Source organism: Brassica rapa, chromosome A09 (assembly GCF_000309985.2).
Source record: "Brassica rapa cultivar Chiifu-401-42 chromosome A09, CAAS_Brap_v3.01, whole genome shotgun sequence".
NCBI classification, from domain to species: Eukaryota; Viridiplantae; Streptophyta; class Magnoliopsida; order Brassicales; family Brassicaceae; genus Brassica; species Brassica rapa.
In genome coordinates, this window is record NC_024803.2 from 33736806 (window position 1) to 33763758 (window position 26953).

At 32.8% G+C, this 26953-nt stretch overlaps 3 protein-coding genes across 4 annotated transcripts; all 3 read right to left on the reverse strand.

The window, feature by feature from the left end:
• Positions 1-4626: 4626 nt before the first annotated feature.
• LOC103841182 (protein SMAX1-LIKE 3) lies at positions 4627-7510 on the reverse strand. Its single transcript, XM_009117701.3, has 3 exons — positions 6402-7510; positions 5993-6191; positions 4627-5904 (listed from the first exon to the last, which is right to left on the reverse strand). The coding sequence occupies exons 1-3, from the start codon at positions 7508-7510 to the stop codon at positions 4858-4860; spliced, it is 2355 nt and encodes a 784-aa protein (XP_009115949.1). The 3' UTR covers positions 4627-4857.
• A 4045-nt stretch (positions 7511-11555) lies between these two features.
• LOC103842276 (transcription repressor OFP18) lies at positions 11556-15894 on the reverse strand. 2 transcript variants are annotated; one of them, XM_033281189.1, is made up of 3 exons: positions 15756-15875; positions 15349-15659; positions 11556-15232 (listed from the first exon to the last, which is right to left on the reverse strand). In XM_033281189.1, exon 3 carries the CDS (start codon positions 12509-12511, stop codon positions 11735-11737), a length of 777 nt encoding a protein of 258 aa, XP_033137080.1. In that variant the 5' UTR covers positions 12512-15232; positions 15349-15659; positions 15756-15875; the 3' UTR covers positions 11556-11734. The 2 variants fall into 2 exon arrangements, with proteins under 2 accessions (XP_033137080.1, XP_033137079.1); XM_033281188.1 differs by having other exon boundaries at positions 15349-15894.
• A 4528-nt stretch (positions 15895-20422) lies between these two features.
• LOC103841184 (transcription repressor OFP18) lies at positions 20423-21722 on the reverse strand. Its single transcript, XM_009117704.3, has one exon. The coding sequence runs from the start codon at positions 21329-21331 to the stop codon at positions 20798-20800; it is 534 nt and encodes a 177-aa protein (XP_009115952.2). The 5' UTR covers positions 21332-21722; the 3' UTR covers positions 20423-20797.
• Between the last annotated feature and the right edge of the window lie 5231 nt (positions 21723-26953).

A 26953-nucleotide genomic window follows, 5' to 3' on the forward strand; every position in this document is an offset into this window, starting at 1 on the left:
ATCACTATTACTGTTGGTTTTGATGTTGATTCAGTTTGATATTAGATTGGTCGATATAGTTTATTATTGTACTAGATGATTTTCTGCGATATTATATAAATATTATTTACAATAAGTAATTTTTGTATATATTTTAAATTTATAATAATTTTAATAAAATAAATTTATTGATAAAAAGTTGAAAGAGAAGTTGTGATTAGTTGATAATGGAAGAATAACATTAAATCTTATTACATTATATTAATCATCTTAACATATGCGTCTAAAAAAACTACAATATATGTATGATTTATGATATATATAATTGTATCTACTATTTATGTCAAATTTAGAAAATAGTAAATTTGAAAAGGTTTATACTAATGGATCAAGTAAAATATTTATAATTCTATCCCAATCATTATTTCTACTTATTTAATAAAATTTAAATAATAGTATAAATTTAAATTGATGACTCATTAATCAAAATCATAAGAACATGGTAAATAACTGAATTATCTAAAATCATGGATAACATGACAAATAAGCCAATTCACTTCTCAAATAATAGTAAATAATAGAATAGAATATAATAAATATATAGATTGTTTATTTTGATGTATCTGTCATTGATTGTTGTTGATTATTGTTGTGTCGCTTGCTTGATTATAGCTACCATATAATTTTAAGTTTGAATTTTAAATATAAGAAAATTATAAAACTTATTTGTATGCATACAGGGTACACCAATATATACATATATGAATTTCATACCGATGTTATATAACAAAGACATTCAGTTAGTTCTTGTTTTCTATGTATATTTTTAATTAGAATGAAAAACATTGCATTATTCAAATTCTTCATTTATGATATAGGCAAATGAACTCTAAGAAATGTGTGTACAAGAGTTATTAGGCCATTAGCGTTGATAAGAGATTCTATTAAATCTTTACAACAAATTTCTTTTGTTTTTAATCATAATAAACTCGCTGAGAACTGCCTGATGCTGATGGCTTTAGGCCCTTGTCTCATTAAGAGATATGGACTTGGGCTATCTGGACTATGAAGTTCTTTTAGGCCATATCAGCTCCGGTTGAATAAAACTAAAGCTACAGTTAGTTGGAGATCACTGGTTGAATAAAACTAAAGCGCAGTCAGTTGGATTCATGTATTGCTAACAGAGCATGTTTAATCGGGGAGAGGGGGGTGAGGTTCTTAGCAGAATATAAGAAACCGTCTTTTAACTTTTGACTAAAAAAGTTAAAAATCAGTTCTTAAAAGATATTTAAGAGCCGGTTCTTAACTTTTTTTAGTCAAAAGTTAAAAGACAGTTTCTTATATTCTGTTAAGAACCATATTCTAAGAATCATCCATTAAACATGCTCTAAAGCCATGATTAATCCCGGTCTCTTAACTGAGATTCTTAGTTTCGGTTAAAAGACGGATTTTTGCTTTTAAATAAAAGATACAAGAGATGTCTCTTATCTGAAAAGTGTAAAAAAAAATATCAAATCATGAGTTAAGAATCTCAAATAAGAGACTAGAGTTAATCATACTCTAACAAACTACTTGTACAGTTGTGTTTTCTCCCTTTTCTTATCAACACAAAACAAAAGCTATCAAGAGGACAAAAGCTAGTGTGTTTTATTGCTTTGTTAAAGATAAAAAGCGAATTCTGTTGAAATAAAAGTTTAGGTGTCTAATGACTTAATGCCCCATCACAAGGCTCTTAAAAGCTTAAAACTCCAAAAGCAGAGAGGTAGAATTTAGCTTTTTAGTCTCTTTTTCTCTTGTGCTTTAAAAGGGTCACCCACTTTATGGAAATTTAGTAAATAAATTTACCATATACTTTTCCAGTATCATGCTTAACTTTATCTCCCTTGCTGCTTTTGAGGATAAACTTTAGATTCCATGCATGAATTGATGGATAGGTTTACACAAATGCGCATATATATCATATTCATTTATCTAATTTGCAGATATATAAATGTGTATATCTTTGTTGTATATGCACATGGATGTTTCCTTCAAGTCGTATGATTCAAATAATCAGGAAATGTTATCATTTAGTCATTTATATATTAGTATATCAGGTTTCTTTTCTTAGGAATGGACTATAGATGCAGTGGGTAAGTAACTAAAAAGGTTTTGCTAGTCATATGTGGACTATTATATTTCTATTGTTACTTTTAATTGTTTGGTAATCATGTATGCATATTAGCAGGTAAGCCGGTTAAAAAGAAGGATCATGGGTTTAGTAAAATCCTAAATTATATTCCAAATATTAAAGCACTGTAAATACACATAACCAACTAAAAACCTTGAAATTTGGTTAACACGAAATATTAATATAAAGGTGGACAAACTATCAAAAACATCCGGTCTACAATCTGATAGCCAGTCACACACATTATAAACTTCTTGGTATCTCAACCAGAATTAAGATGAGTAATGTTATATGAGATTAATCTGATAGCCAGTCACACACATTATAAACTATCAAAATATCATTATAAGTTTATAACAGTGATCATATATTACTTATAATGATATTTTGTTGATTTCCCCATAGATTTGTTCTTGTATGTAAATGCGATGTCCTGTTCTTTTTCTTTATGTTGCTATGGAAGTAAACATTCAAAAAATAATAATACAAACATTCGAACAATTCAATACATTTTATTTGATTATTCTATCGGTTGATCCAATCGGCTTCAAAGAAAAAATGCACTTAATGCTATAGAATAACTTAGCTATCATACTGTCTAAACCATGTTTAAAATATATAGCGACTAATATAAATATTTTATTATTAGATTATCATGTAAACCGTCTGGGTTGAAACCTAAATTTAGACTGACCAAGTGACAAAAACTTTGTCATTAATAAAAATTAAATTTAGGACATACGGATTTATACGTGCACTAAATTAACCTTTACCACTACACTACCAGCTACTTGGTTATCAATGCAAAGAATAACATGTTAATCAAAATTTGAAACGAATATACATCGGATATTGATAAGTATTCACGTGCATTCCAATTTCATGCTGATATCCAATGTTATAAACAACTCGTTCGGATACAAGTTATAAATGAATTTAGAATATCCGTTCTTTCTCCATCATACGCAGTATATCCTTCTTTGTGAAAAGAGATCATTCACAAAAGTGTTCCATTAAAATTATAATCCTCGATTTAAAAGAGGTACATAGAGCTACCCAAAACCTGTAAGTTTGAAAGAAAACTAAACTCGTAAAAAGGAAAAAGAGAAATAGAGAAAAGCAGGTTAAGATTATAAAGGTGGTGGTTTCTTCCTTTTTCCTTGGAAAAAATAAAAGAATGTATTTTTTGGAATAAAAATTTTCTGAATGCTTAATTCACGTGCATTCCATTTCCAACAAAAATTTACCATTTACAACTAAAAAATGAAATGTATATTCTATTTCATTCCATAACATTCCATATCATTCCAGAAAAAAAAATAACTATCATTTGAAAAATCATTCCAAATCAGAAACGTTTTGGAATAAGTGGAATGCTGATTCCATTCCATTAAATTCCAAAAATTATAATTTGTATCATTCCATACATTCCTTTTAGTTGTTACTAGTTACACCGTAATGAAACAGATGGGCCATAAAGTTTGTGGAGATCTGTAATATCAATCAAGTTGTCTTGGATTCTAAAGGTAACAATGACCAATTTTGGCTGCTTTACACTAAGACATATTACGGGTTAATTATGGGTTGTCTAGTTCATATTCCGTATGTGATATTTTCGTTGAATGTAGAATTATTCCCTTTACGAAGAACTTTGCAACACCCCTTATATATGTATGTTATGAGAGTGGGACTTTGGATATTAGGGACTTCACTTAAAATTATTATACAAAAATCATAATTGTATAGTAAAATTACATCTGATAATTATAAAGTAAATAATCCTGAAAATAATTAATTAATTTTATATATTATAATATATAAACTATATATAATTCCTAAATTATAAATATGCAATTCCATAATAATGTATTATTTTCGTATAAAATTTTTCTATATTAATAACTAATACATAACGATATATAACTTTTTCTTAAGTGGGGGTCTCATGAAGTGAAAATGAGAGTAAACTGCTTTGTGATAAAATTAAGGAAAATTAATTATGTATTAAGTAATTAGCATATTGTTGCTTTGCATATTTTGCATGTTCTTTCTTCTAGATTAAGCGTTCTTTCTTATGGCTTAAGTTTTGTTAATCTACTTTTCTTTTTGTTAGTAGCAAAATAAAAAGGCGGATAACCTAGCACGCAGTGTCAGGAGACAAAAATCTTTCGTCGTTCACATGGATCAATATCTTCCGGTGTGGTTTACAGAATCAATATGAGTCTCTAAAGATGTTGACAAAAAAAAAAGGAAATGTTATTATCAGAATTAAAACAAAAGAACCTTATAATTTGGAACTTGCATGACAGTGAATTGAACTAAAAAGATGAAATCTTGTATGCAAGTAAAGATTGATGTGCATGAAATAGTGGTAGTAGATAGCACGTTCATCTCTTAGACTAAACGTTGTTTTTTTTTTTTTAATTTACCAGCATGGCTAACACCAGTGGCGGAGGCAGGATAATTAATCATAGGGGTCAGGTAAAAACGAAGTTCATAAAATGTTGTAGCCAAGTAAAAATTGGTCATTGTTACCTTTAGAATCATAATTTCTGCAGCTTCTAAAAAGTTCCTAGCCAAGTAAAAAAAAGTTGTAGAAAGTACACGGTTAACCCACAAAGTATTGTCTCAAAAACAAATAACGAATGATGTAAATCGATGATCATGTTCATAAAATGGACTACGTTGCATGCACATATGCATGACCGTCATGTTGATGAACACTCAAAATGAAACCGTGCATCCACAGCTTCAAGCAAGCCAATCTCATCACAATCGTCATCGTCAAGAGATAGGTTAAGATCGAATGCGACGCAAGTAACGACGTTCTTGTCCTCAGATTGATCTGAACCGTCCGATTTCTGATTAACCGCAGGGGAACAAGCTCTTGATCTTGAGCTGAATCTTTCACAACTCAAGATCACAATCGCATCTCTAAGAGATGCTTCTTCACCACTCGAGTTACAAACTCTTCCTCTCTCAATAGCTCTCTTGAACCCCATTTGAGACAAATAATCAGCTTGCTCTACATCTTCCACCAAGAACACTCTCTTTGGATCAGACGAAACAGCTTCAGAGAATCTCTCAATATAACTCCAGTTATGTTCATCTCTCGACCTCTTGTTCCTCACATCTTCTGTGGAGTCTGATCTTTTAGATGAGAAACTGCTTAAACAGATTGAGACAAAGCTGTCATTGGATCCGAACACGAGTTTAGCTAACTCTCTAGCGATCTTCTCTTTAGCTTCTACATCAAGACCTTGAAATAACATCCATGTATCTTCTTTTATATCATTGTTTCCGTTGATCTTTCTTGTAGTAGATCCTGACCTGCATTTCAAGACTGTTTTTGCAATCTCTGAGATTATATCCTCCTGCCATGGTACCTTGCTATGCAAGACATCACATATTGTTGCTAGGTTTTCAGCCTTCATCTCTTTAAACCTGGAAGAGGCATGTTCCACCTCCATTCCATCGCTCAAAGAAGCTGCTGAGATCATCGTTTTTTGCTCATCATGTTCTGGAATAAACAGTCTTAAGTGGGATGCATCAGGGGTCACAGAATCTTGAGGACGATACTTGTTTGTCTCGATCACGGGCCAATCAAGATGGTGGAGAGTGCTCAAAGGTTGAATGAAACTAGAAAATGAAGAAGTAGGGGAAGAGAGTGTGAGTGTTTCTAGAGATGGTTTCTTGTGATTTGAATCACAGATTGTGCTCCACTTAACTACAAGTCCGTTTAAAGAATCTGAATCCTGCCAAGTCCAAAAATCAAACATAGACGCTCGTAAAAGAAGAAAATGAGAAATGTGAATTTTGATTTGGTGTTGTTATACAACTCACAGTGTGACTATTTTGATTATCCTTCTTGTGTTGTTGAAGCCACGCCGGTAAACCTGGAGAGGTTACAATTTTATTGTTGCATTGCAAGAACCGAGCTTCAGCTTCAAACTTGACAGAACATTCCTCACATAAGTTTAGCTGCTCCTCTAATCCATGCAGCTGTAGGGGTAAGTTCTCTGATTCCTTGACTTCAAGCTCACTGCATGATGATTAGTCAGAGATTGTTAAATTTGATTTAATATCTAATCTAAACTGAAATGAAATAACATGTTTTCTCCAAACTTTCTTTAATAATTTTCACAAGAAAGCAGATAAAATTATACAATAAATAATATAAAAAGGTACAAAATAAAGCAAAAATACTATAGGTAAATTTCGAAAAGAGACAAAACAGTTGAGAAGACTTTACCTGTCGGAGACGAGACTCAAGCGGAGGCTACTACTAGTTGTCGGAATCGTGAGAGTAGTGAGACACCAAAGGGACTCAAGCGAGGGTTGACCAAACTTGCATCTCACGTAAGTCTCTGAATTTGAAAGACCTAATAACCAAAACCTTCCATGCTCTCCCGTGAGGAAACCACGAGCCAGCTTCCCAATCTCCATTACCATATGCTCCACAACACCGTAGTTGTTGCTATTATTTGTTCTAGACTCTACGAACCAGTTTAGATCTCCAAGATTTAGAATCACTCCTTTTCCGACACAGCTCTTCACGAGTGTCTTCAACTCCTCTAGCTTACGGTCCACGTCTAATCTACTTGGTTGTCCTAACGATGAGAACGACAAAGTTATAAACTTCACGTCTTTTAAAGCTTCGGGCACATCCTTTTTGTCAACTTTCTCCATCACTGCTCTCACAACTTTGTCAGCAGTGGCTAAACACTCTCCCACGATCACAAAGTTTCTTCTCTTTTTATCGACTAGACTGTCTATAACGGTCATGACATCCTCGTTACTGGCTGGAGTTAACATGAGTTTGTTCGAAGAAATTGTTTTGGAGCAAACCTCTAAAGAAACAGCTTGTTCGACCTTGCTTTTGACTTGAGGACTCGAGAAACCAGCCTCTCTCATCACTCTACTAACGCTAGGATCATCGAGAATGGATATTATGAGCTGCTCCACTTCAATCTTGACTGCTATAATCGGTTGCTGCTGGCCCTCGCTTGATCCACGTCTCTGGTGAGCCTGCGCGCGTTTGAAAGCGGCACCGAGAGCGTTAGAGATAGAAGGGAAAGGGGACGTTGGAACCCCTAACATAGGACTCCCTGTGGAGGTCGGGAGACGGTTTAGAGACACGTTGAGGCAGAGCTCTAGGGCTCTGCATTGAAGAGGGTGCGTGTGAGATTGGAGGCAAGCTGTTCTGAGTAAGCCAGTGGGAGCAGAGAGCATGGTGCTAGCCACATGGAGAGGTGTGACTTGAGCATGTCCTCTCCTTTTAGCTAAGACCATGGCTTGCTTCACCACGTTTGCAGCCTCAGGCGTGAGGGCTTGCTCCACCGTGCAGCCTCCAGCTCTCATGGTGACAAAAACACCTTAACGGAACACAAGGTGGGGAATAGTACTAGTACTGAGAAGTGAGAGGTCCACGGTAAAGGTTTCAAGGTTCTTCTCTTCTTTCCATTTACCTTGGAAAATGAAAGCACCCAAAGAAAAAGATCTATTCACTGTTTTTAGATTTTGAAGGTGGGACTGTCTTAAACCTAAGAGCAGGTAAGGAAAGAGAGAGAGATCAAGGGAGCAGGTGGAGAGAAAGGTCTTCAATATATGAGGAAGAGGATGATGTGTGCATGCCTTTCTTGTGAGAGCAAAATTTGAGGGATTTTTAGGGTCTAAAGTGGATTTTGTAGTGTAAAGTGGAATGCATGTGATGACAAAGCAGTGTCAAAACACTCAGCTTTGCCCTTATATTCTTTTCTTTCTCATCAAATTTCACAAAAAAAAAAAGATGTAATGGGTACTGGAGTTTAGTGGGTCTCTCTCTTTTCTGCAAAGTGTATCACTTATTCTGAAAAGAACCAAATTAAAGACGCAAATCATCATTCACTTATATGATACATAAATAATTAATAATATCCCCAATAACACTAGTAGAAAATATTTGGAATATAATCACTCTCTCCTTTTGGCACCTTGAAGCTAGCTACTACTAGCCAAGTCCCAGCACTTTTCAAACAACAGTGAGATCTAGTCAAGTAATCTCAACTCAGGATCACATGTTAAGCAACAAGGTAGGAGCCACAAACATAATTTTTCTAAGAATATTTTTGGTTTTACTCAAGTTAACATAGTTTAATAAGAGCATCTCTAACCTCATTCCATTTTTTCCTCTAAAATGGAGTAAAAGTGAATATAAAGTAAGGAATGCTCCAACGCAACTTCATATCTCATTTCATAATAGAATTTACTCCATAAATGTAGTAATCTATTTTTTGTTTGTTCATCACTCGACAATGGAGTAGGGTTAAAGCATTTTAACTCTATATTCATTTGTACTCTATTTTGGAAGAAAAAATGGAATTTTACATTGGAGATGTTCTAAGTGCTGCATGTAAATGTAACCAGTTAAGAGAAAATGTATGAATAGTTTTCCTACCTTATTCTAAAGTATCAGAAGTTATCAATATACAATAAAAATATGCAATGCCAAATTATGTTCCAAGAGATACATATAGTCCACTGATCATCCGCCTGACCGATATGGACGCATGAGAAGTGTTCAAGAGCACTATGTTTCTTTCATTCAACTAAGTATGATCACCAGTTTGGTCTTTGTATCTTTTCTTTTCTTTTATTTATGCATGGTATTTAGAAACTCAACCCCCCTAAAAGATCAAAACACTAAAAAGCAACTCAAACCATCTGACCCATCACAGACTTTATATATATAGTGCATCATTCGATTTCGTTACTTTCATAAAAGTGTGTAGCTTTTGGACCATAATTTTCATTTTTAAAACGAGAGAGAAGAAGAAACGAAGGTGTTTTGAACAAGAAAAAGATTAAACGAAAGCACACAAGCCAGCATCTTGGTGGGGACAGTCTCTGTTTCTGCTATCAACACGACCAATCATTTTCATGTGCCTTACGAAATCAAAGTTTCAGGTCAGTAACAGGAGCTCACAGAATAAATAAATAAACACAAGAAGATGAAATCAAGATGTATACTCATAGAAGCAGAACTGTGCATTTATTATAATTGCAACTTAAGAGAAAAAATAGTTTGATTCTCGTACCACTAATCATATGTTCAGTCATGTATTTATATGTTATCTTGACAACAATAAATACATACGCATACAACGCTAAACATATGCAGATCTTATCAGTTCTTTAAAGAATCCACTAAAAATACAAACTAATTTAATGAAGGCCCCATAATTTAGACAAGGATAAAGAAATGTTTAAATCAAAGAACAAAAAGAAATGATCCCGAGTATGATTATTCAAACATGATTTCATTGCAGTAATTGGTACAAGGAGCTTTACCTATTATACTTCTACTTTGATGAAAACATATCTCTCTCTCACATGTAGCATGCCACTGCATAGAAAGAATAGAAAAATACACCACCATTCAACTTGCCTAGGAATCTTCAATAAGATTTATACACTTTGGTAAGAGAATTATCTAAGCTAAATTCCCACCATAGATATGTATGTCCTAAGACTAATAAAATAGTAATAAATCAACTATATTTTCTTCTTCTGAAGAAGAATATTGCATTACAAAATCCTCATAAGAAAGAAGAAATTTTCCTTTCATTCCACAATCATCTTTTCTACAGCTTTTTACTTGTTTTTATGTAACCTTCACCTGAAAGCCACTATTCCCTGCAACAAGTACTATCACACTCACTTCCCCTCTCAATGCTTCTACAAAAGAAGCTAAAGCATCATTTACCCATGCATTTATGTATTATTAACTTAAGAAATGAGGATATGTTGTGCCATAAAATAAAGAGAGAAATGATCCTACAATCATGTGTTTCTTGAAAATAAGAGGACGATACATAAATATTTTGAAGGATAGGTCACTATTCGCTAGAGAGCTTTGATTTCTTCTATTATCATGAAAATGCTAATATATATAACAAACTATCTTAAACCCGCTTATGTATAATACACACACAGACCAATAGCAAGGGAATAAACACAAATTCATCAACTATTTTGTCCTTTCTGTCTGCGTTTAAGACAGGAAAAAGGAAGGAAGTGGCTTTGTTTATTAGCTTAGACCCAAAAGAGTTCCAAAGGGAGATCAAAATCATTTGAATGCAAAAGTGTTTTGAATTATGAGAGCAGAGGAATATAGATGGTTGCTTCAGGCACACTCAATCAACCCGTTTCTCCTTTAAAAAAATTAGCAAACTTTCTTTCCCCTAACTAAAGATTCAAACTCTATACCACCAAAGATAGGAAAAAAATATTTGCATAACCAGTCCTTTCTAGAAAGTATGACCACAACAGTCGAATTTGAATGCTTTTAACAATGATCAGACGGTCAGACCCCAGATGATTCTAGAAGAACAGAATGTGAAATTAACCCGTCTGTGAAGCACACTTGCTAAAATTTAATTAATGTAGCTATCAACTTTTAAAGAATTTGGCCTTTTACAAAAAAAAAAAACAGAATATCTTGCATCAGATTTTCAAAACTTAGTCACCGAGTATTTTGCTTTGTTTATGAGCTTAGAACAAAAAGAAATACAAAGCTGAGACAAAAATCATCTGAGATCAAAAGTGCTTTGAAAGAAAGCAAAGGAATATAGATGGTTTCTTCTGGCACACCCAATGAAACTTTTTTCCTCTACTCAAACTCAACTAATTTTGTTTGCCCCAACAAAAAAACATTCAACCTCAGTCGCAATAAGTCGTTTCGCATCCTGAGCGAGACGAGCTAACAAATTAATATAAGCCCAATATTTATGCGTTTTCATAGAGCCCACAAGGAGCGATTAACTATGTATTTGAGCCGTTGGACTATATAAAGCTTCTACCAAATGAACATTCTAAATTTCTGGCGATGACCTCCTTTGTCCGCAACGAAAACATTATGGATTTTGTTTTGCATTTGAATTAAAAAATTTATACAAAATTTAAAATATTTTCATTAATCTTTAATGCTTCCATGCACAAAACATGTTGTGCAATTTGAAAAAGAAAGTTCCTACTAGAAAATCTGTTCAAATTCGCTGAAACTATTGAATTGGTCAATGGTCATGGTCCGAAACCTTGGACACTTATTCTCTATTTCTTCGGACCAGTTTCTGTGCAGGAGATCCAGCTGCATCTTGGCTAATACACTACCCCACTTTCGGTCAGCCACATCCTAGATTCCTAGTGCAGCCGTAACAACTTTGATAAGGTTTGTATTTAAGAGTTTTTGCCACTAAACCATTATTCGGTATTGAGATAAATTTACGTGGAAGAACAAAAGTTGTAAAAGCATTACTAAGCTTGTAAAATGCTATTAAAATGCCTGAAAAAGTGTCAGTCGAGCAAATGAGCTTACTCTGTGTACTATTCTGAGCAAATTTTTTGTCACAACGATTACTATGGTTGACAAACAAAAAGAAATCACATTGGTTATACTGATCTCGCGAAAATGAACTGGTTCGACTTCAATTTCCGTTTTATACCACTGCTTCACTAGAGTTGTGTCTAGTATTATAAATTTAAAACATGACATATGATTTATGTATGTAATTATGTAAACAACATTTAAGAAGAAACATAACCACTCTAATAAATATTGTCTATAATCTTCTCCTCCATCTCAAACAACGACGATAAACAACAAACAACGTCCCTTCTCTTCTCATCTATCAAATTCTCCGGTAAGGCCCGGACAAACGTCGACGAGGTATCATCTGAGGACGAGTACGACGTGTAGAATGATAATGGCGACGATGGAGATTCCTCGACGAGGACAGGACGAGGTTCTTGGGCGATGTCTTTAGAAGTTTCTACTGCTAAGTTTAAGAGCAAGTCGACAAACGCGGCGCAGATGTATTCGTGGCTTGTCTTAACGTTGACTTTCAATAACAAGAAAAGAAGCTTCTCGAGCCTTCTCCAATCATGATGAAGAGCGTGTAGTTCAACCATCTTTTCCATGGATTTCTTAAAATCCAAGTAAGGGTCGTTTGATTCTAAGGACAAGAGCATGAAGCCTTCTATAGAATCTTCTTCCTTAGTAACTTCTTCGAGTATGGAGTTTGATCTTCCTCTACGTTCGAAGATAAGTCTTTTTGATGATTTTAGTCCCCTAATCACATTCTCTATACACTCTATCTCCCGTGGCTTTTCCATGATGTTGGTGGTGGTAGAGGAGGAGGAGAAGCTGCGTGAAGGTGGCTCGGGTTTGTTGACATTTTTAGGTTTGTTAACGGTGAAGAAAGCTCTGAAAAATATTTTCTTAGGGTTTTGTTGATGACAAGACGGTGATGGCCATGAAGAGGAAGAAGGTGATGAATATGAAATGATCTTGTTCAGAAATGGGAGCTTCATTTTCTTCCCCATTTTCTTGTATTTTGTTTGATTGTTGAGAAAATAAGACTACAGAAGAGTATAGGTTTTCTCTTTTCTTTTTGGAGTTGGATTTAGAATGTGGCTTAATGTGTGAGACAGGGAAGGAATATTTAAGGCTTTTGGAAAGCTTAAAAAAAGGAGAGGCTGCACGAAAGGATGGGTGGGTCTTTTTCTGAAGAGAGGCTTTATTTGCTTTGTTTCAAGATTTGTTGTCTTTTTTAATGGTATTTAATTATTGGCTCCATATTTATTGTTTGGTTGGGGATCATTCATTTTATCTGAGTGCCTATCCCCCGGTTAAGATTTTTTTTTGTATTAGCTAAAATGTCCTTATTTTTTGGTGTAAAAATGTCCTTATTTGAATATCAAAAATTCAAATATAAGAATATTACATTAATATAATTTATTCGCTACATGAACTACATTTCCGTTAATAGACTAATAGTACATGTTGACAAAAAAAGACTAATAGTACATGAATTTACTTTCTGAAAAAAAAAAATATTAGGTTAACTTGTCGATGAAAATGCAAGTCACATGCACGATATAAGTACATGCATATAGTACATTTAAGCTTTTATCTTTGTTTTATCTAATATCGCTTTTAATAAAATTTTTAATTTTGATTATTAATAATAGAAAAATACATAAAACTAATTCGCCCTAGTTCCGTTGACCACTTTGAGTCTTTTTCTGTAATTGATTGTCTTTTCAGAAACTATATTTGTTGATCAGCACTCTAGCTTTCTTATTTAAACAGGTTGAAGTTAGATCAAAATAGATGGATGAATATACTTTTAAGATTTGACTAATTTAAAGGCAGATGTGGTTGTGAATGCGAGAATTTGTATAAACATGTAATTGTAAATATTCAGAAAACAATTTTGATTTTGAAAAGTTTGAAGCAGCACAAAACTGTAATTTTTTATAATTGTTATCAAACACCAATAACTACTATGACCCACAAACACTACCAATCAATCTCTTAATTTCTAAAGTGAGCAAAAAACTATGTTACAAGAAGAAAATCGAAATAATTATTACTAGTATATGCAACGTAACTAGGCAATGAATTAGTGTCTGCAAAAGCCAAAAGCTACGTAGTGTGTGTTACGCACGTCTCCAACCCACTTCATTTTTTTTTCTAAAATAGAGTAAACAATGTTTCAACTCAACTTCATATTTCATTCTATAATAGAATTTACTCCATAAATAAAATAATCTACTTTTTGTTTATTCATCGCTTCATTGTAAAATAAAAAATTGAGTTAGATTAGACTATTTTTACTTCATATTCATTTTTACTTCATTTTGAAAAAAAAAATGAAGTAATACGTTTGAAATCCTCTTCCCTCTACAACATCACCAAAATAATTAGTTGAAACTTGATAACTGTACTTGCAGACAATATCCAACATGATCGTAATATTATAATTATTTCTTAAAATAGACTAAGAATTTGCAATATTAAAAAAGATGCACTTATTCGGTAACAAAACCAAATAATTTGAACACATGATCACTACAATTATCTCCAGACCCCCCAGAGAAATCAAATTATCCGCTGATAACTAAATTCTAAACGATATACCAATTATTTGCTAAGCTTCTATTATATTATATATACAGTAATCATCTCTTACAGACCGTATTAGGTAGGTAAAATGATTCGAGCTATTTTCTATACTTGGTAGGTAGTCGTTTTATTAAAGGTTAAATGAACGGCGAACCTTTTGATAAATGTTTAGTGTTAAAACAGGAACTAGTGCTTAAGATATCATAGTAAAAAGATATAAGAGCATCTCCAATGGTGTTACCACCATTGGAGTCCTTAGCATTATTTAACTAATTTTTTTTTTTTTTGAATAGTTAAGGACCCTAATCAAAATTCTATCTCCAATGGTGTTCTTCAATTTAGAGTTCTTATGAATAAAACACAACTCTTGAATTTTCTGAAACTTGTCTCATGAGTGATGTGTGCTCATTGTGTAGCTGCTGACATTGGTGAGACAAGTGTAATAAAGACTTGTTGATTGCTATGAGCGTAAGAAGCTAACACTTTTTCACCTTTTGATTCGTAGGGCTTGAGAGAAAATCGAAGGTACTTGATGCTGGTCTTCTTGGTATACTTGGTTGGCTAAGGACACTCGCATAGTTCTGAGGGTAGTGTTCCTCAAGTCCATGAGAGCAGGACAAAAGAGTTGCACATATATATAAGAAAAATATTTTTCCATATTCAATATTTTTTTTGTCTTTCTCTTCATACACAGATAACATCAAAATTAAGGAATCTAATTCTAGAATCATGGGAAAGGAGTCTAATTTCAACTTCCTATATTAAGAAAAACATACTAGTTTAAGAACCTGATGAGTGCTCAAGCGTACGTTGTGGACCCAATGATGAGTCCTCAATAGGTTTGCATCCAGTGATAAGCTCCAACATCACAACTCCAAAGCTATAAATATCATATTTCAGTGTCAGCTCATCCCCGTTGTTAACATACTCTGGTGCCCAGTACCCGTTAGTTACAAGACTCGTAGAGTCATGAAAACGCATATCAGCAACCGGACTCCTAGCAATATGTTTAAGAACCTGATGAGTCCTCAAGCGTACGTTTAAGAACCTGATGGGTCATCATCTTCATGATTCTCATTAGAAGTAGAACCTTCCCACCAAGAAACAGGGCCCAAACCATCATCATCTAAAGTCCCCTGCCCATTTCACAAGTGGAATAGCTTCAGTAGGAGAAATTAGGAGGCTTTATACAACTAGTTTCGTTATTTATATGCTAATACAAGTAAGATAGCTTCAGAGAATGAGAACTTACAGTGACCACCATAGGAGCAAAAGGCTTTGCATCATCTCATCGCTCAGTTGGAACAGGTGGTGCTCGAGACGTCGGAGTCTGAATCAACGTCTGCCTCGTATGAGGAACAGCGGGAGAGATAATCTGAGTCGCACATTGTGATTGTGAAACTCTGTTTTCTTTTGATGGAGAGAGAGAGAAGAGAGAAAGTGAAGATAGGAAAAGGGTGAAGAGGTGCTTATAATCGTAGTTGAACTTTGTTTACTCCACTGATCCTATGTACTGAATAGACACGCAAAGCCCAATTGAACGTCACCTTCCAATCCAATAGCCTTGGAGATACATTCCAAAGAGAACAAGCAATTCAACAAGCAATCGAATACTATTCAATCCCAAATCAAAAACAAAAATCCTCTCTGAAAGATTACCTGAATCCCGAGGGATCGGAGATCAGAGACGGCGGCGTCGAGGACTTGTTTCCTGCGTCCCATGATGGCGACGGAAGCTCCATGTTTGCCGAACTGAGAAGAGATCTCGAAACCGATTCCACGTCAACAAGGACCAACTGATTTTAATCCTTAATTAAGGATTCCTCCTTAGGTTATTTAAGTATTATATTATTATTTTAATTGTAATTGCTTAGGAATATGTGTTAAGGATTTCTTATAATCCCGCGTTGCGGATGGTCTAATATTTTAAATTAAAATGCGAAACGAATATAAAAATGGGGAATTGGGGCCTATAGCCATGAAACGTTAATTAGAGGACTAGCGCTTTACCCTAACGGATCGATACACGCCGTGATATATACATAATATTACTGTAAGACCCTTTTTACTTTACCGGCTCACCTGCTATGAAAAAAATGAAAAATCATTTTCTTTTAACCCCTAAGTAAATCGTGTCTCTTCCCTTTCCACACAACCTCCATTTCCACTTTCTTCATCTACGGTTCTTCCCCTTCCATACGCTTCTCTCGCAAATCTCCTCCACCCGCTCGCCTCCGTCTCCGTCGTTCTCGCTTCAGATCGTCTCCGTCTTCTATTTTGCTTCTCGGTTCTCTCCATCTTCGCTAACGCGTTACGGTATCGACGGAGCCAAGTAAAACCGCCGGTGTCTTCAACTTCATATCGCCGCGGGGTTCTCAATTCTCTGCCATGACCGTAAGTTCTTGCCTCTTTATGCTTCTTCTCTGTTTCTCTGTTTTGATTATTCTATCTCGTCAAAATTAGGGTTTTTACTAGTTCTCTGTATCATCGTGAAGGAACCAATAACAGATCGTATGAAGTTGTTTATACTACTATTGCTTGGAATTATCCATTTCAAATGACATAGTATTCGGGAATCACTCAACCATTTTTTGTAGTATACTATATCTTGTCATATCATGGTATGTATTTTCATTTTAGGTTTCCACTTCGAATGACATAGTAATCAGGAATCACTCACCCAGGATATTTAGTAAACTATAAGTTTGCAATTGCTTGATTTGCTACCGGTGATTCTGTGTTGTTTGAGTAGTATGCGCATGTTCAAAAGAACTGGCCTCAACCATTATGTGTAGTTTTGGTGTGGTTTGATTAGTAAGTTCGTCATGTCCGTTTTGTTGTTCATTTAATTAACAAGTGGAATAGAATTCAGCTACACTAACAAGACAAATAGTATACATGTCAAACTATTCCATTTCATCTCTAATAGTAAAGCCCCTAATATTATTTTCCATTCTTCTATCGGTTCACCATCCTCCTAGTCTTTCATATGTACTTGTTTTCATTAATTTTTGTTAAGTGTTTAAAGTCATGTGTAGGTTTACCACTCTCCCATTAGATTTGTATCCAAGTGACGAATACAGTATATGGAATGGAAAACGTCCACCAGAATATACATGTCACTACAAGCTTTGTATATAAGTTTACCATAGATTTCGCTTCCCTGTGCTGGATTGGGATTTATATTTTCCTATCTTGGATTTAGTATTTGATGTCAAGTGTTCTATTATCATACCCCCTATCTTTCTATTTGATTTTGCTCATGAAGCGTCTACATACATATGTCCCCTATTATGCCAGGCGAGTTTTATTCAAAAAGGTTTGGGTTCCATTAACTAGGTTTTGGGGTTTACATTCCCCTAACTTGGCTTTAGTGTTTACTCTCAAGTATAGTTTTAACACTCCCTCGTAATGAAGCATCTAAATACATATGTCCCCTATTATGCCATGTGGGTTTAATTACAAAAAGGTTTTGGTTCCGTTTACTATGTTTTGGGTTTTGTATTCCCCCAACTTAGGTTTAGTGATTACTCTCAAGCGTAGTTTTAACAGGCCCTCATTAAATTTGTTTCCACCTAACATAGTATACTGTAAATGGAATGGAATGAATATAAAACTATATAACTATCAGAATAGGATTTGGAGTTTATATTTCCCCTAACTTGGGTTTAGTGATTACTTTGTCCCCTATTATGCCATGTGGGTTTAATTAGAAAAATGTTTGGGTTCCATTTACTATGTCTTGGGGTTTATATTCCCCTAACTTGGGTTTAGTGATTACTCTCAAGCCTAGTTTTAACAAGCCCTCATTAAACTTGTTTCCACCTCACATAGTATACTGTATGTGGAATGTAATGAATATAAAACTATATAACTATTTTGGATGGTAGAAGAAAGCTTTGATTGAAGTTAGAAACGAAATTTTGGGAGAAAAACAAAATTATTGCACAATTGAAGAAGACAATTGCTGAGCTTAGTAGTGATTTGGTCAAGAAAGAAGAGATAGAATAAGACATAATTAACCGCTTTCTTAAGATGTAATGATCTTATTGTAATGTTTAAGCGATATTATTGTAGTGCTTACAACATGTCTTGGTCGGGACTTCTTTGTAGTTCCTATAATTTCGACTAGTTTTTAATTGAAGACATCATGTTTCCTTTGTCGTAGGGTGAAGGTGAATGCAAATCTCCTTTACCTTTGTATATAATCTAGCTCATTAGGAATGTAAATACAAGTCTCCCATCTCCATTATATTATTTAGATATATGTATATATGATATACTATACAGTTACTATATGATTAACATGGCTTATATAAGGTTGAATTGTAGTTCAGATCGAATATAAATGATTAAGTGATAGAAATGTACATAACATACACTATACTATGTGGAATATAACTACCTTCAATTGCAAATTTATTGCACTAACGACATCATCACAGACGAGCTGTAACCCACAATTGCAAATTTATTGTACTAACGACATCATCACCTTTCCCCAACCGCACACTTCACCGTCTTCGGTTGTGATTATTTTAGTAAATATAAACTGATATATATCCGATAGAATGAAAAATATTCTCATATGACATGGCAGTGACAAACTTTAAACTGTTGTTATACTATGTGTATTCTATTTGAAGTGGAACTATTTCTATATTTTGGCATCAGCATTACGATCCATGCAATCTCCGTTTGTAACATTCTTTCTTTTACACTTCTGTTTTTTTATATTTTCGTCTCTCTAGAATGTTTTCCTTCCTTTCATTTTTATTTCAGGCGTTGTCAAAATACTCTCATTATTACTATGGGTCAGTAAATCACCACGTCGTTTACTTTAGTTAAAGGAACTGGGAATCTGTCCTCTACAAAGGTATAACCGGCTAGTAAGATGGTAAAAAGACAGTGAGTACATTATGTCAACATCATGGCTACTCTCTTGATTTCCATCTCAAATATGGCTATTGCTGCAATAAGCCCTATAAAAATTTACATTAGGCATGCATGTGTACGTATCTCAGACTTTACATATGGCACAAATGAATTAAAATAGAAGAAACCGAAAGTAAAACTCAACTAACAGTCGAACTAACCAACTAACCAACTAACTATCAAAGATTCAAAAGATATGACGTCGATGCTAAAAAAAAATTTAAGTTCCGTAGCAGACTAGCAGTAGCTTCAGCTGAAACATTTCCCAAACATTAATTACAATTAATTCACATCTCTTTCCAGAATCTGATACAGTTTTAATGCTAGGACCTTAATAGTTAAAGCCATCGGCTTGGATGGCCCGGCTTAAATTCGAACATATCTACAATAAAGTTGGATTGATCTAGTTCACGAAAGTTTTAGCTTAGAAATTTTAGTCTTGGCCGTCTGAGTCCAAACATAATATAGTTTAGTTTTGGTACTGATCAAGTTTAAAGTTGTAACGTGAGAAGACACATGTTTTTAGCAAAAAAAAAAAACGTGAAGGGACAAAAGTTTTTGTATATTTTTGCCATTTCACCTAAATGAATTCACATACTTGACAAAAAAAAATAAGAAAAGACAACAGTCTATATGCTTAGTGCTTTACCTTCACGTATTTTCTAATGTGGCAGGCTTTGGCACCCACAAACATAATGCTATATATATCCCGAATCTTTTAAAGCAGTTTGAAATGTAGTAACTTGATATGACCGTATTTGATTTTTATTTAGAAGATTTACATGCATATAATAATAATTACAAATTTTATCAGTGTCGTTGATATTTTTATACATGTTAGTAGTGTTCGTGTTTCTGTTATACCCTTCACTAGTTTTCTTATAATTTTTAATAAATTTATCTAACTAATAAATTAATACTAATATATAACTGGATTTTGTTGAACATTTACACTAAAAAAATACGAAATGACATTCTTTATGAAAAAAAAAACAAAAAAAAATTGTTGCTCAAAAACAATGAAATTATACTTACACCACAACTTTATTATATGAAAGAGAGGTTACAAAATTTTCAGCCGAAGAACACATATCTATTACGTTGATTATTAAAGTTCCTTAGACCAAAACTTTGATGGGTCATATGTTGATGCCATGCTTGGGTATGATCCACAAACAAAAATACCCTGTCCCTCTCTCTATTAGGATACAAAATAAAATGGAAGTAATTACGGATGGACTCAAAAAATAATTTTTCCGACCTTCCTTTTGAATAATATTGTGCACCATATCAACACATACATGCATGGTACTCCCCTACGAGGCTTATCAATATTATATATATATATATAGAGATATACCGTACATGGATCCTACCACCTTCTATGCTAATTATCATATAAGTATATTACTATTACACTTTCATTACTATCGTTAATGACATCCTTGGTACTAATTCATTACAAAAACTAATGGGTTTGTCTTGTTTTCGGAAAGAAATTTTAATTTTTGTATTGACAAATGGACAAATACAAAATAGATCAATTTAAAAATATATTACCAGCATGAGTCACACGCACTGGAAGCAAATAAAGAAGAAGAGCTCACGAGTATACTAACTGTTCATATGGCATGAGATGAAACCTCCGAAAAGATCTATTGGGTCCGTATATGCAATATCTCTAGACGCCTCTTGTAGATTCTCACACAAACGTCAATTGTGCATGCATGTTTACGACGTATCAAGCTTTTGTACATGTCATTTATCTATTTGGTCGTCTTCATGATACATTTTGAGGCTTCTCTAGCTGTGATGAAGGGTGTGTACCTCAACCATCTCCACCATGAATCATTTGAAATTGTAGAAAAGGTGGATTGATTCCACGGATAAGAGCATGAATCCTTGTTCCTCATCTCTTCGAGTATAGATTTGGATTTTCCTGTTCGTTCGAAAATGAGTCTTTCTGATGGTTTAATACCTTTGATCACATTCTCTATGGACTCGGTCTCTGGCAGCTCTTCTATGCCGTCAGCCGTGAATGATGTGGAGGAGAATGAGGAGGATAAGATGATGGCAGAAAGTGGCTTCTCTTCCTCTTCCTCTTCCTCTTCCTCTTCCTCTTCCTCTTCCTCTTCCTCTTCCTCTTCCTCTTCAACGTCGTAATAGTTGTTTGCGATACTGGTGGCTCTGAAAGATATGGTTCTAGGGTTTTGGTGACAAGAAGGCCAAGCCCATGATGATGAATTTGAATTTGAAGAAGATGACGATGAAAAATTCTTGTTTAGAAACGGGACTTCCATTTTGTTCTTTGCTTATCTTTTTTTTTAGTTTTGTTTTGGATTGGAGTCAGATTGAGAAATTAATTAGGGGAAGTATAAGGGTCTAGGGTTGGCTGTGGGATATATTCCCAAACTTCCTATTATATCGACTTTTTTTTATATATATATTGACTTATTGTTTTACCTAAAAAGAATGATGTTGATTGAAATTGACCAAGCATTAGATATTCTGAAAGTTCCGGTTATGTAAAGAAAGCGTGTGGATTTTTGTATACACTTAGAGCATGTTTATCCCTGGATCCTTAAGTGTGTTTCTTAGTGATTATTTAATATTTTAATTGTACTTAAGTGGAGTTAAGAACCATAGTTAAGAAACTCCCATTTGGAGCGGTCCAATGGGAGTTTCTTAATTATTTTTTTTTTTTTTTTTTTAAAATAAAATTTATTTATTAATTCAAACATATTAAAAGATAACATTTAAAGCATAGATTTTTTTTTTGAAAAAAACATAAAAATAAAGACTAGTACAATAATCGAGAATAATTTGGAAAAACATCAGAGCTCAGTAGTTGTCTCCCTCGCCTTTTTCACGCTTTCTTTCGATATGAACTTGTTTTTTTCTTCTATTTCTTTCGACTTCTTGATCACCATAATTAATGGCCAAATTCTCCATTGTTTGATCAAAATATTGATCAAAATAATTATCAAAACTTTCATCATCTACTCCCTCAAAAGTGTTATGAGAAGAAGAAGCCATAGAATTTATATTCTTAATCGAGACTGTTTTAAAAAGGGTTTGTGTTTTGTAAAAAGGGTTTGTAGAAGGGGTACGGTTTGTGTTTTGCGTTTTGTAGAAAGGGTTTGTGGTGATCAAGGAGATTAGAAAAAGAGAGAAAGAGAGATATGAATTTTGATGACTTGATATGAGTTTTGATGACTTGATATGAGCAATGAGATGATTTATATAGAGCAAGAGAGATATGAGTTTTGATGACTTGATACAATGAGTTTGACAAACACCATCTCATGACACAAAAAACACAAACACTCTTTGTCTTCTTTATACAAAACCATCTCATGACAAAACGTACAACACATACAAAACCATATCGTGACAAAACCATCTCAGGCCCGCATATACACCACCATCTCATGACCTCTCTTGCAAATCCAACAACAACTCCTGTGACCTCTCTAGCTAATCCGACATCAACTCTCGTGACTTCTCTTGAGTAACGACACCATCTCGTGACCTCTCTTGCTCGCATAACCGAGACCAAGTCTTGTGACTTCTTTGTCTCGTAACTGCACAGAAACAAATATAACATTTCACTTAACATTTCACATATAACTTTTTAATAAAACAGAAAGCTCACATAGTAAACTTGAAACATACATTAAACAGAGCAGCTAACAGAAACAGCAAACACAAACAGCTAACAACTTTTTAATAAAACAGAAAGATCACATAACTTTTTAATAAAACAGAACAGCTAACAAAACAGATCACATAATATAACATAAACTTGAAACATACATGAACATGAAATTAAACATAGAGAGGATTGACTGTCAACCTCAACCCTGTTAAAATTATCAACACAAGAAGACTAAAACATCACTTAAAAGACTCACACTTCCCTCTCGAGATGAACTTAAAGAACATGACTACAAAAGAGTTAGTTTGTTACCATTATGTCTGGTAGAGACGAAGCCAATACAGAAAGATGTTTTTTGGCGTCCTGTTGAATTGAAAACGATCATTAAAACAAAGTATACACATATCTAACCAGTAAACACATAAAGAGTAAAAGCTAAAGGATCGTTGTTCCAAGTCAGAATGCAAAACTAACAAAAAAAATTTCTTTTCTTCTTTCCTTGGAAACTAGATGATGAAACGAGAGAGATTGATTCAGTATTAATGCAAAATCAGTAGATTACGTCAAGAGCAAAAACAGAACCGAACTGCTTTGGTTTTGCTTGCGAAGAAGAGAAACTGAAACATCACTTATCCGTGGGTTTCCATGCTTCCTCTGTCACGGAGAAGAGGAGAAGACGAGAGCGAAGACGGAGGATCGGTGGTGGAGGATCGTTGGTGGTAAAGGATCGGTTTCGATCCTTTCTCAGTCGTGACGGAGAACACGAAGGGAAAACAGAGATGAAGAAGAAAAAAAAATGATTTTGGTGAAAAGAAAATAGAACAAAAAAAATATACTTTGCCTAAAATGGTGACACGTGGATTGAAAAACTCTCTAATAGTCGGTCACAAAAGTCACCCATTAAGGATCGATAATGTATCTTTTCCTTTATTTTGATTTAATTAAATGTCATTAAAATACTAAGAAACCCATTAAGGATTGCCGATAATCATGGTCTTAGGCTTTGACCGAAAAGTATTATTAGCGATAATGTAGTGGAGTAAACACTGTTTCAGCTGAGTTATTCTACTTTTTAGTCAATTAAGTGAAAATCATTTTTCTGCCACTTCCTCTAAACACTGTTTTTTTTTTACAACAAAAGTCCTCTAAACACTGTTAAAAGAGAGTAAAATACACATATAATTTTACTCTAACCAAAACAAGAGTAAATACATTTGCTCCACTTTACTTTTTTTTCCACTTTTATTTTTCCTTTCATTTTAACCTTTTTATTTTCCACCTATTTGCTCTAAATTCTCAGTCACAACCTTAGAGTATTTGAGTGGTTGAATATTTGGTTATCGTCCTTGGATATCTACATACATAATACGTACATGTTTCTTTTAAAATAGATTATTTATTCTAGAAAATAGAAATTCAAACTAATGTGATAGCTTGAATCCAATACATTATAGGATGCATTCAATCTGAGACATGGAATGATTTCTATTGAAATGACAAATTTTCTATTTGTTAAACATAAAATTTTAAGAAGTTTTTTTAATTCAATATTATTTAACTTGTGCTTTTAAAATTTACTTTAAGATACATTGTTACTAGAAATATATTAATTATTGAATTTTAATAAAGTTGTTGTTTGATGAAATTTTTTAATTTTTTTCATAAATCTGATAATTTTGAATAAAGTTGTAGAGTATTTTAATTAAAATTCTGGCAGCCTTAATTCACCAAAATCATGTAAAATTCATTTAAATTAAAATCACTTGAAATCATCCCAAATATTATAAATATATTCAATGTATATTTGTGACTATTCCAAAAGATATTACCTAGTTTTTATTACAGGTCAGATACACCATATCCATGTCACTTCTCTAGTTTTACGTTTCTATAAGAAACTTAGAGCATCATCAACGAAAAGATACTTTTACAAAAGTATATGAATTTATTTTATTAATATCACTAAATATCATAACTAAATATTAAATATAAAAAACTTTAGCAACTTAAAACATGGCAAATGTAATGACTGTTTTTCAATTTTAAAGAAAGGTCTATTATTTGAAATTCGTCTTTTCCATTTTCTCTATCTCTTTCATCAGTGCTTATTTGTTTCATTTTTATATGTTGAAAACTTATGGAAGAGACTCTCATTAATCGTGTTCTTAGATTCCAAGTAATAAAATGACAATGGTTCGAGATATATCTTCTTTTCACAAAATAAAAGATATGGCCATAAAGTAAGATTTAAAAATGAACTTATAATGTGTTTTTATCATAAAAATTAAGTTCATAAATTTCGTTTAGGTATTGGATTGCTTACCTATCCATAAATCACATTGAAAATGTGAAGTACTTAAGTTCGGTCTTAAATAGTTTAGGTAGGCGTGGCTGTATACATTCATTAATCATTATAGTAGTTCTGGTAAACACAATCATAACCGTGTCTACCACAATTTGTGTTGTCAACTGTGTATTCTTCAAAAGCCTGTCGACAGACCAATACTATAATTATAACTAGATTTTGACCCGCACGTCCGTGCGGGTGTATTTTTTAAAATAATATGATGCTATTTGCTTTTTATGTCACTATTTAGGGTTAGGCAAAAAACTCGAATTCGAAGAATCGAACCAATCCCAATCCGAATAAGTAGTACTAAATCCGAACCCGAATGGATTAAATATCTGAATTATTCAAAAAGTTGGTATTTGAAGAATTGAAACCTAATCCGATCCGAACCGAATTAATTTGGGTATCCAAAATAGATTTATATACTTATATATATATATATTAATTATTTTTAGATTTAATATATATAAAAACATCCAAAATATATATGATACTTTTAAGTTCGCATAAATGCTTAAAAAATATATACAAATAATTAAACGTAAATATCTTAAATAGTTAAAAAATACTCAAAACTCCAAAAATACTTAAATAATTATTAATTCTCTATCCAAATATTTAAACCAAACCTATTTAAATTGGTTATCCAAATCAGAACCAAATCCTCAAAGATCTGAACTGAACACGAAATCCCAAAAAGATCCGAAAACGAATTCGAACGCCCATCCCTAATCACTATTATATACTATATGTGTTATCATAGATTACAAAATATGTGTTATCATATAATTAATCGTATTTTATACGTACCATCAAATAAGTTTTCTTATAATTAATAATATTTTATACGTACAATCATATAAATAATCAAATATATTATATTTTAAAATATATTGTGAAATATAAAAACTATAATTTAAGTTGGTGTTTGAAATTGAGCTTTGTATTGTATTTTTATTATATATATTGAAAATATTTTTATAATAGTTATTGGAAAATATGTTAGTAAAAATCAAATTTTAAATATATGTAAATTTTTGAATGAATTTTGATATAAATTAATTTTAAATTATTATTTTGATTTGAATATATATATCAAGTAACATTTAATATGATGTAATGGACTTTCAATTTTTTTAGTAGCATAGACTCATTATTTTTTTAGTAGCATAAGCCCATTATTATTTTTTCTAACTTACTGCTATCCATGTTTCCAAACAATACTATTTTTTTAATTACTATTCATATTGCCAAACAATCCTAATGTGTACTTCAACTTTAATAATATAGATATATTAATTATTTTTAGATTTAATATATATAAAAACATCCAAAATATATATGATACTTTTAAGTTCGCATAAATGCTTAAAAAATATATACAAATAATTAAACGTAAATATCTTAAATAGTTAAAAAATACTCAAAACTCCAAAAATACTTAAATAATTATTAATTCTCTATCCAAATATTTAAACCAAACCTATTTAAATTGGTTATCCAAATCAGAACCAAATCCTCAAAGATCTGAACTGAACACGAAATCCCAAAAAGATCCGAAAACGAATTCGAACGCCCATCCCTAATCACTATTATATACTATATGTGTTATCATAGATTACAAAATATGTGTTATCATATAATTAATCGTATTTTATACGTACCATCAAATAAGTTTTCTTATAATTAATAATATTTTATACGTACAATCATATAAATAATCAAATATATTATATTTTAAAATATATTGTGAAATATAAAAACTATAATTTAAGTTGGTGTTTGAAATTGAGCTTTGTATTGTATTTTTATTATATATATTGAAAATATTTTTATAATAGTTATTGGAAAATATGTTAGTAAAAATCAAATTTTAAATATATGTAAATTTTTGAATGAATTTTGATATAAATT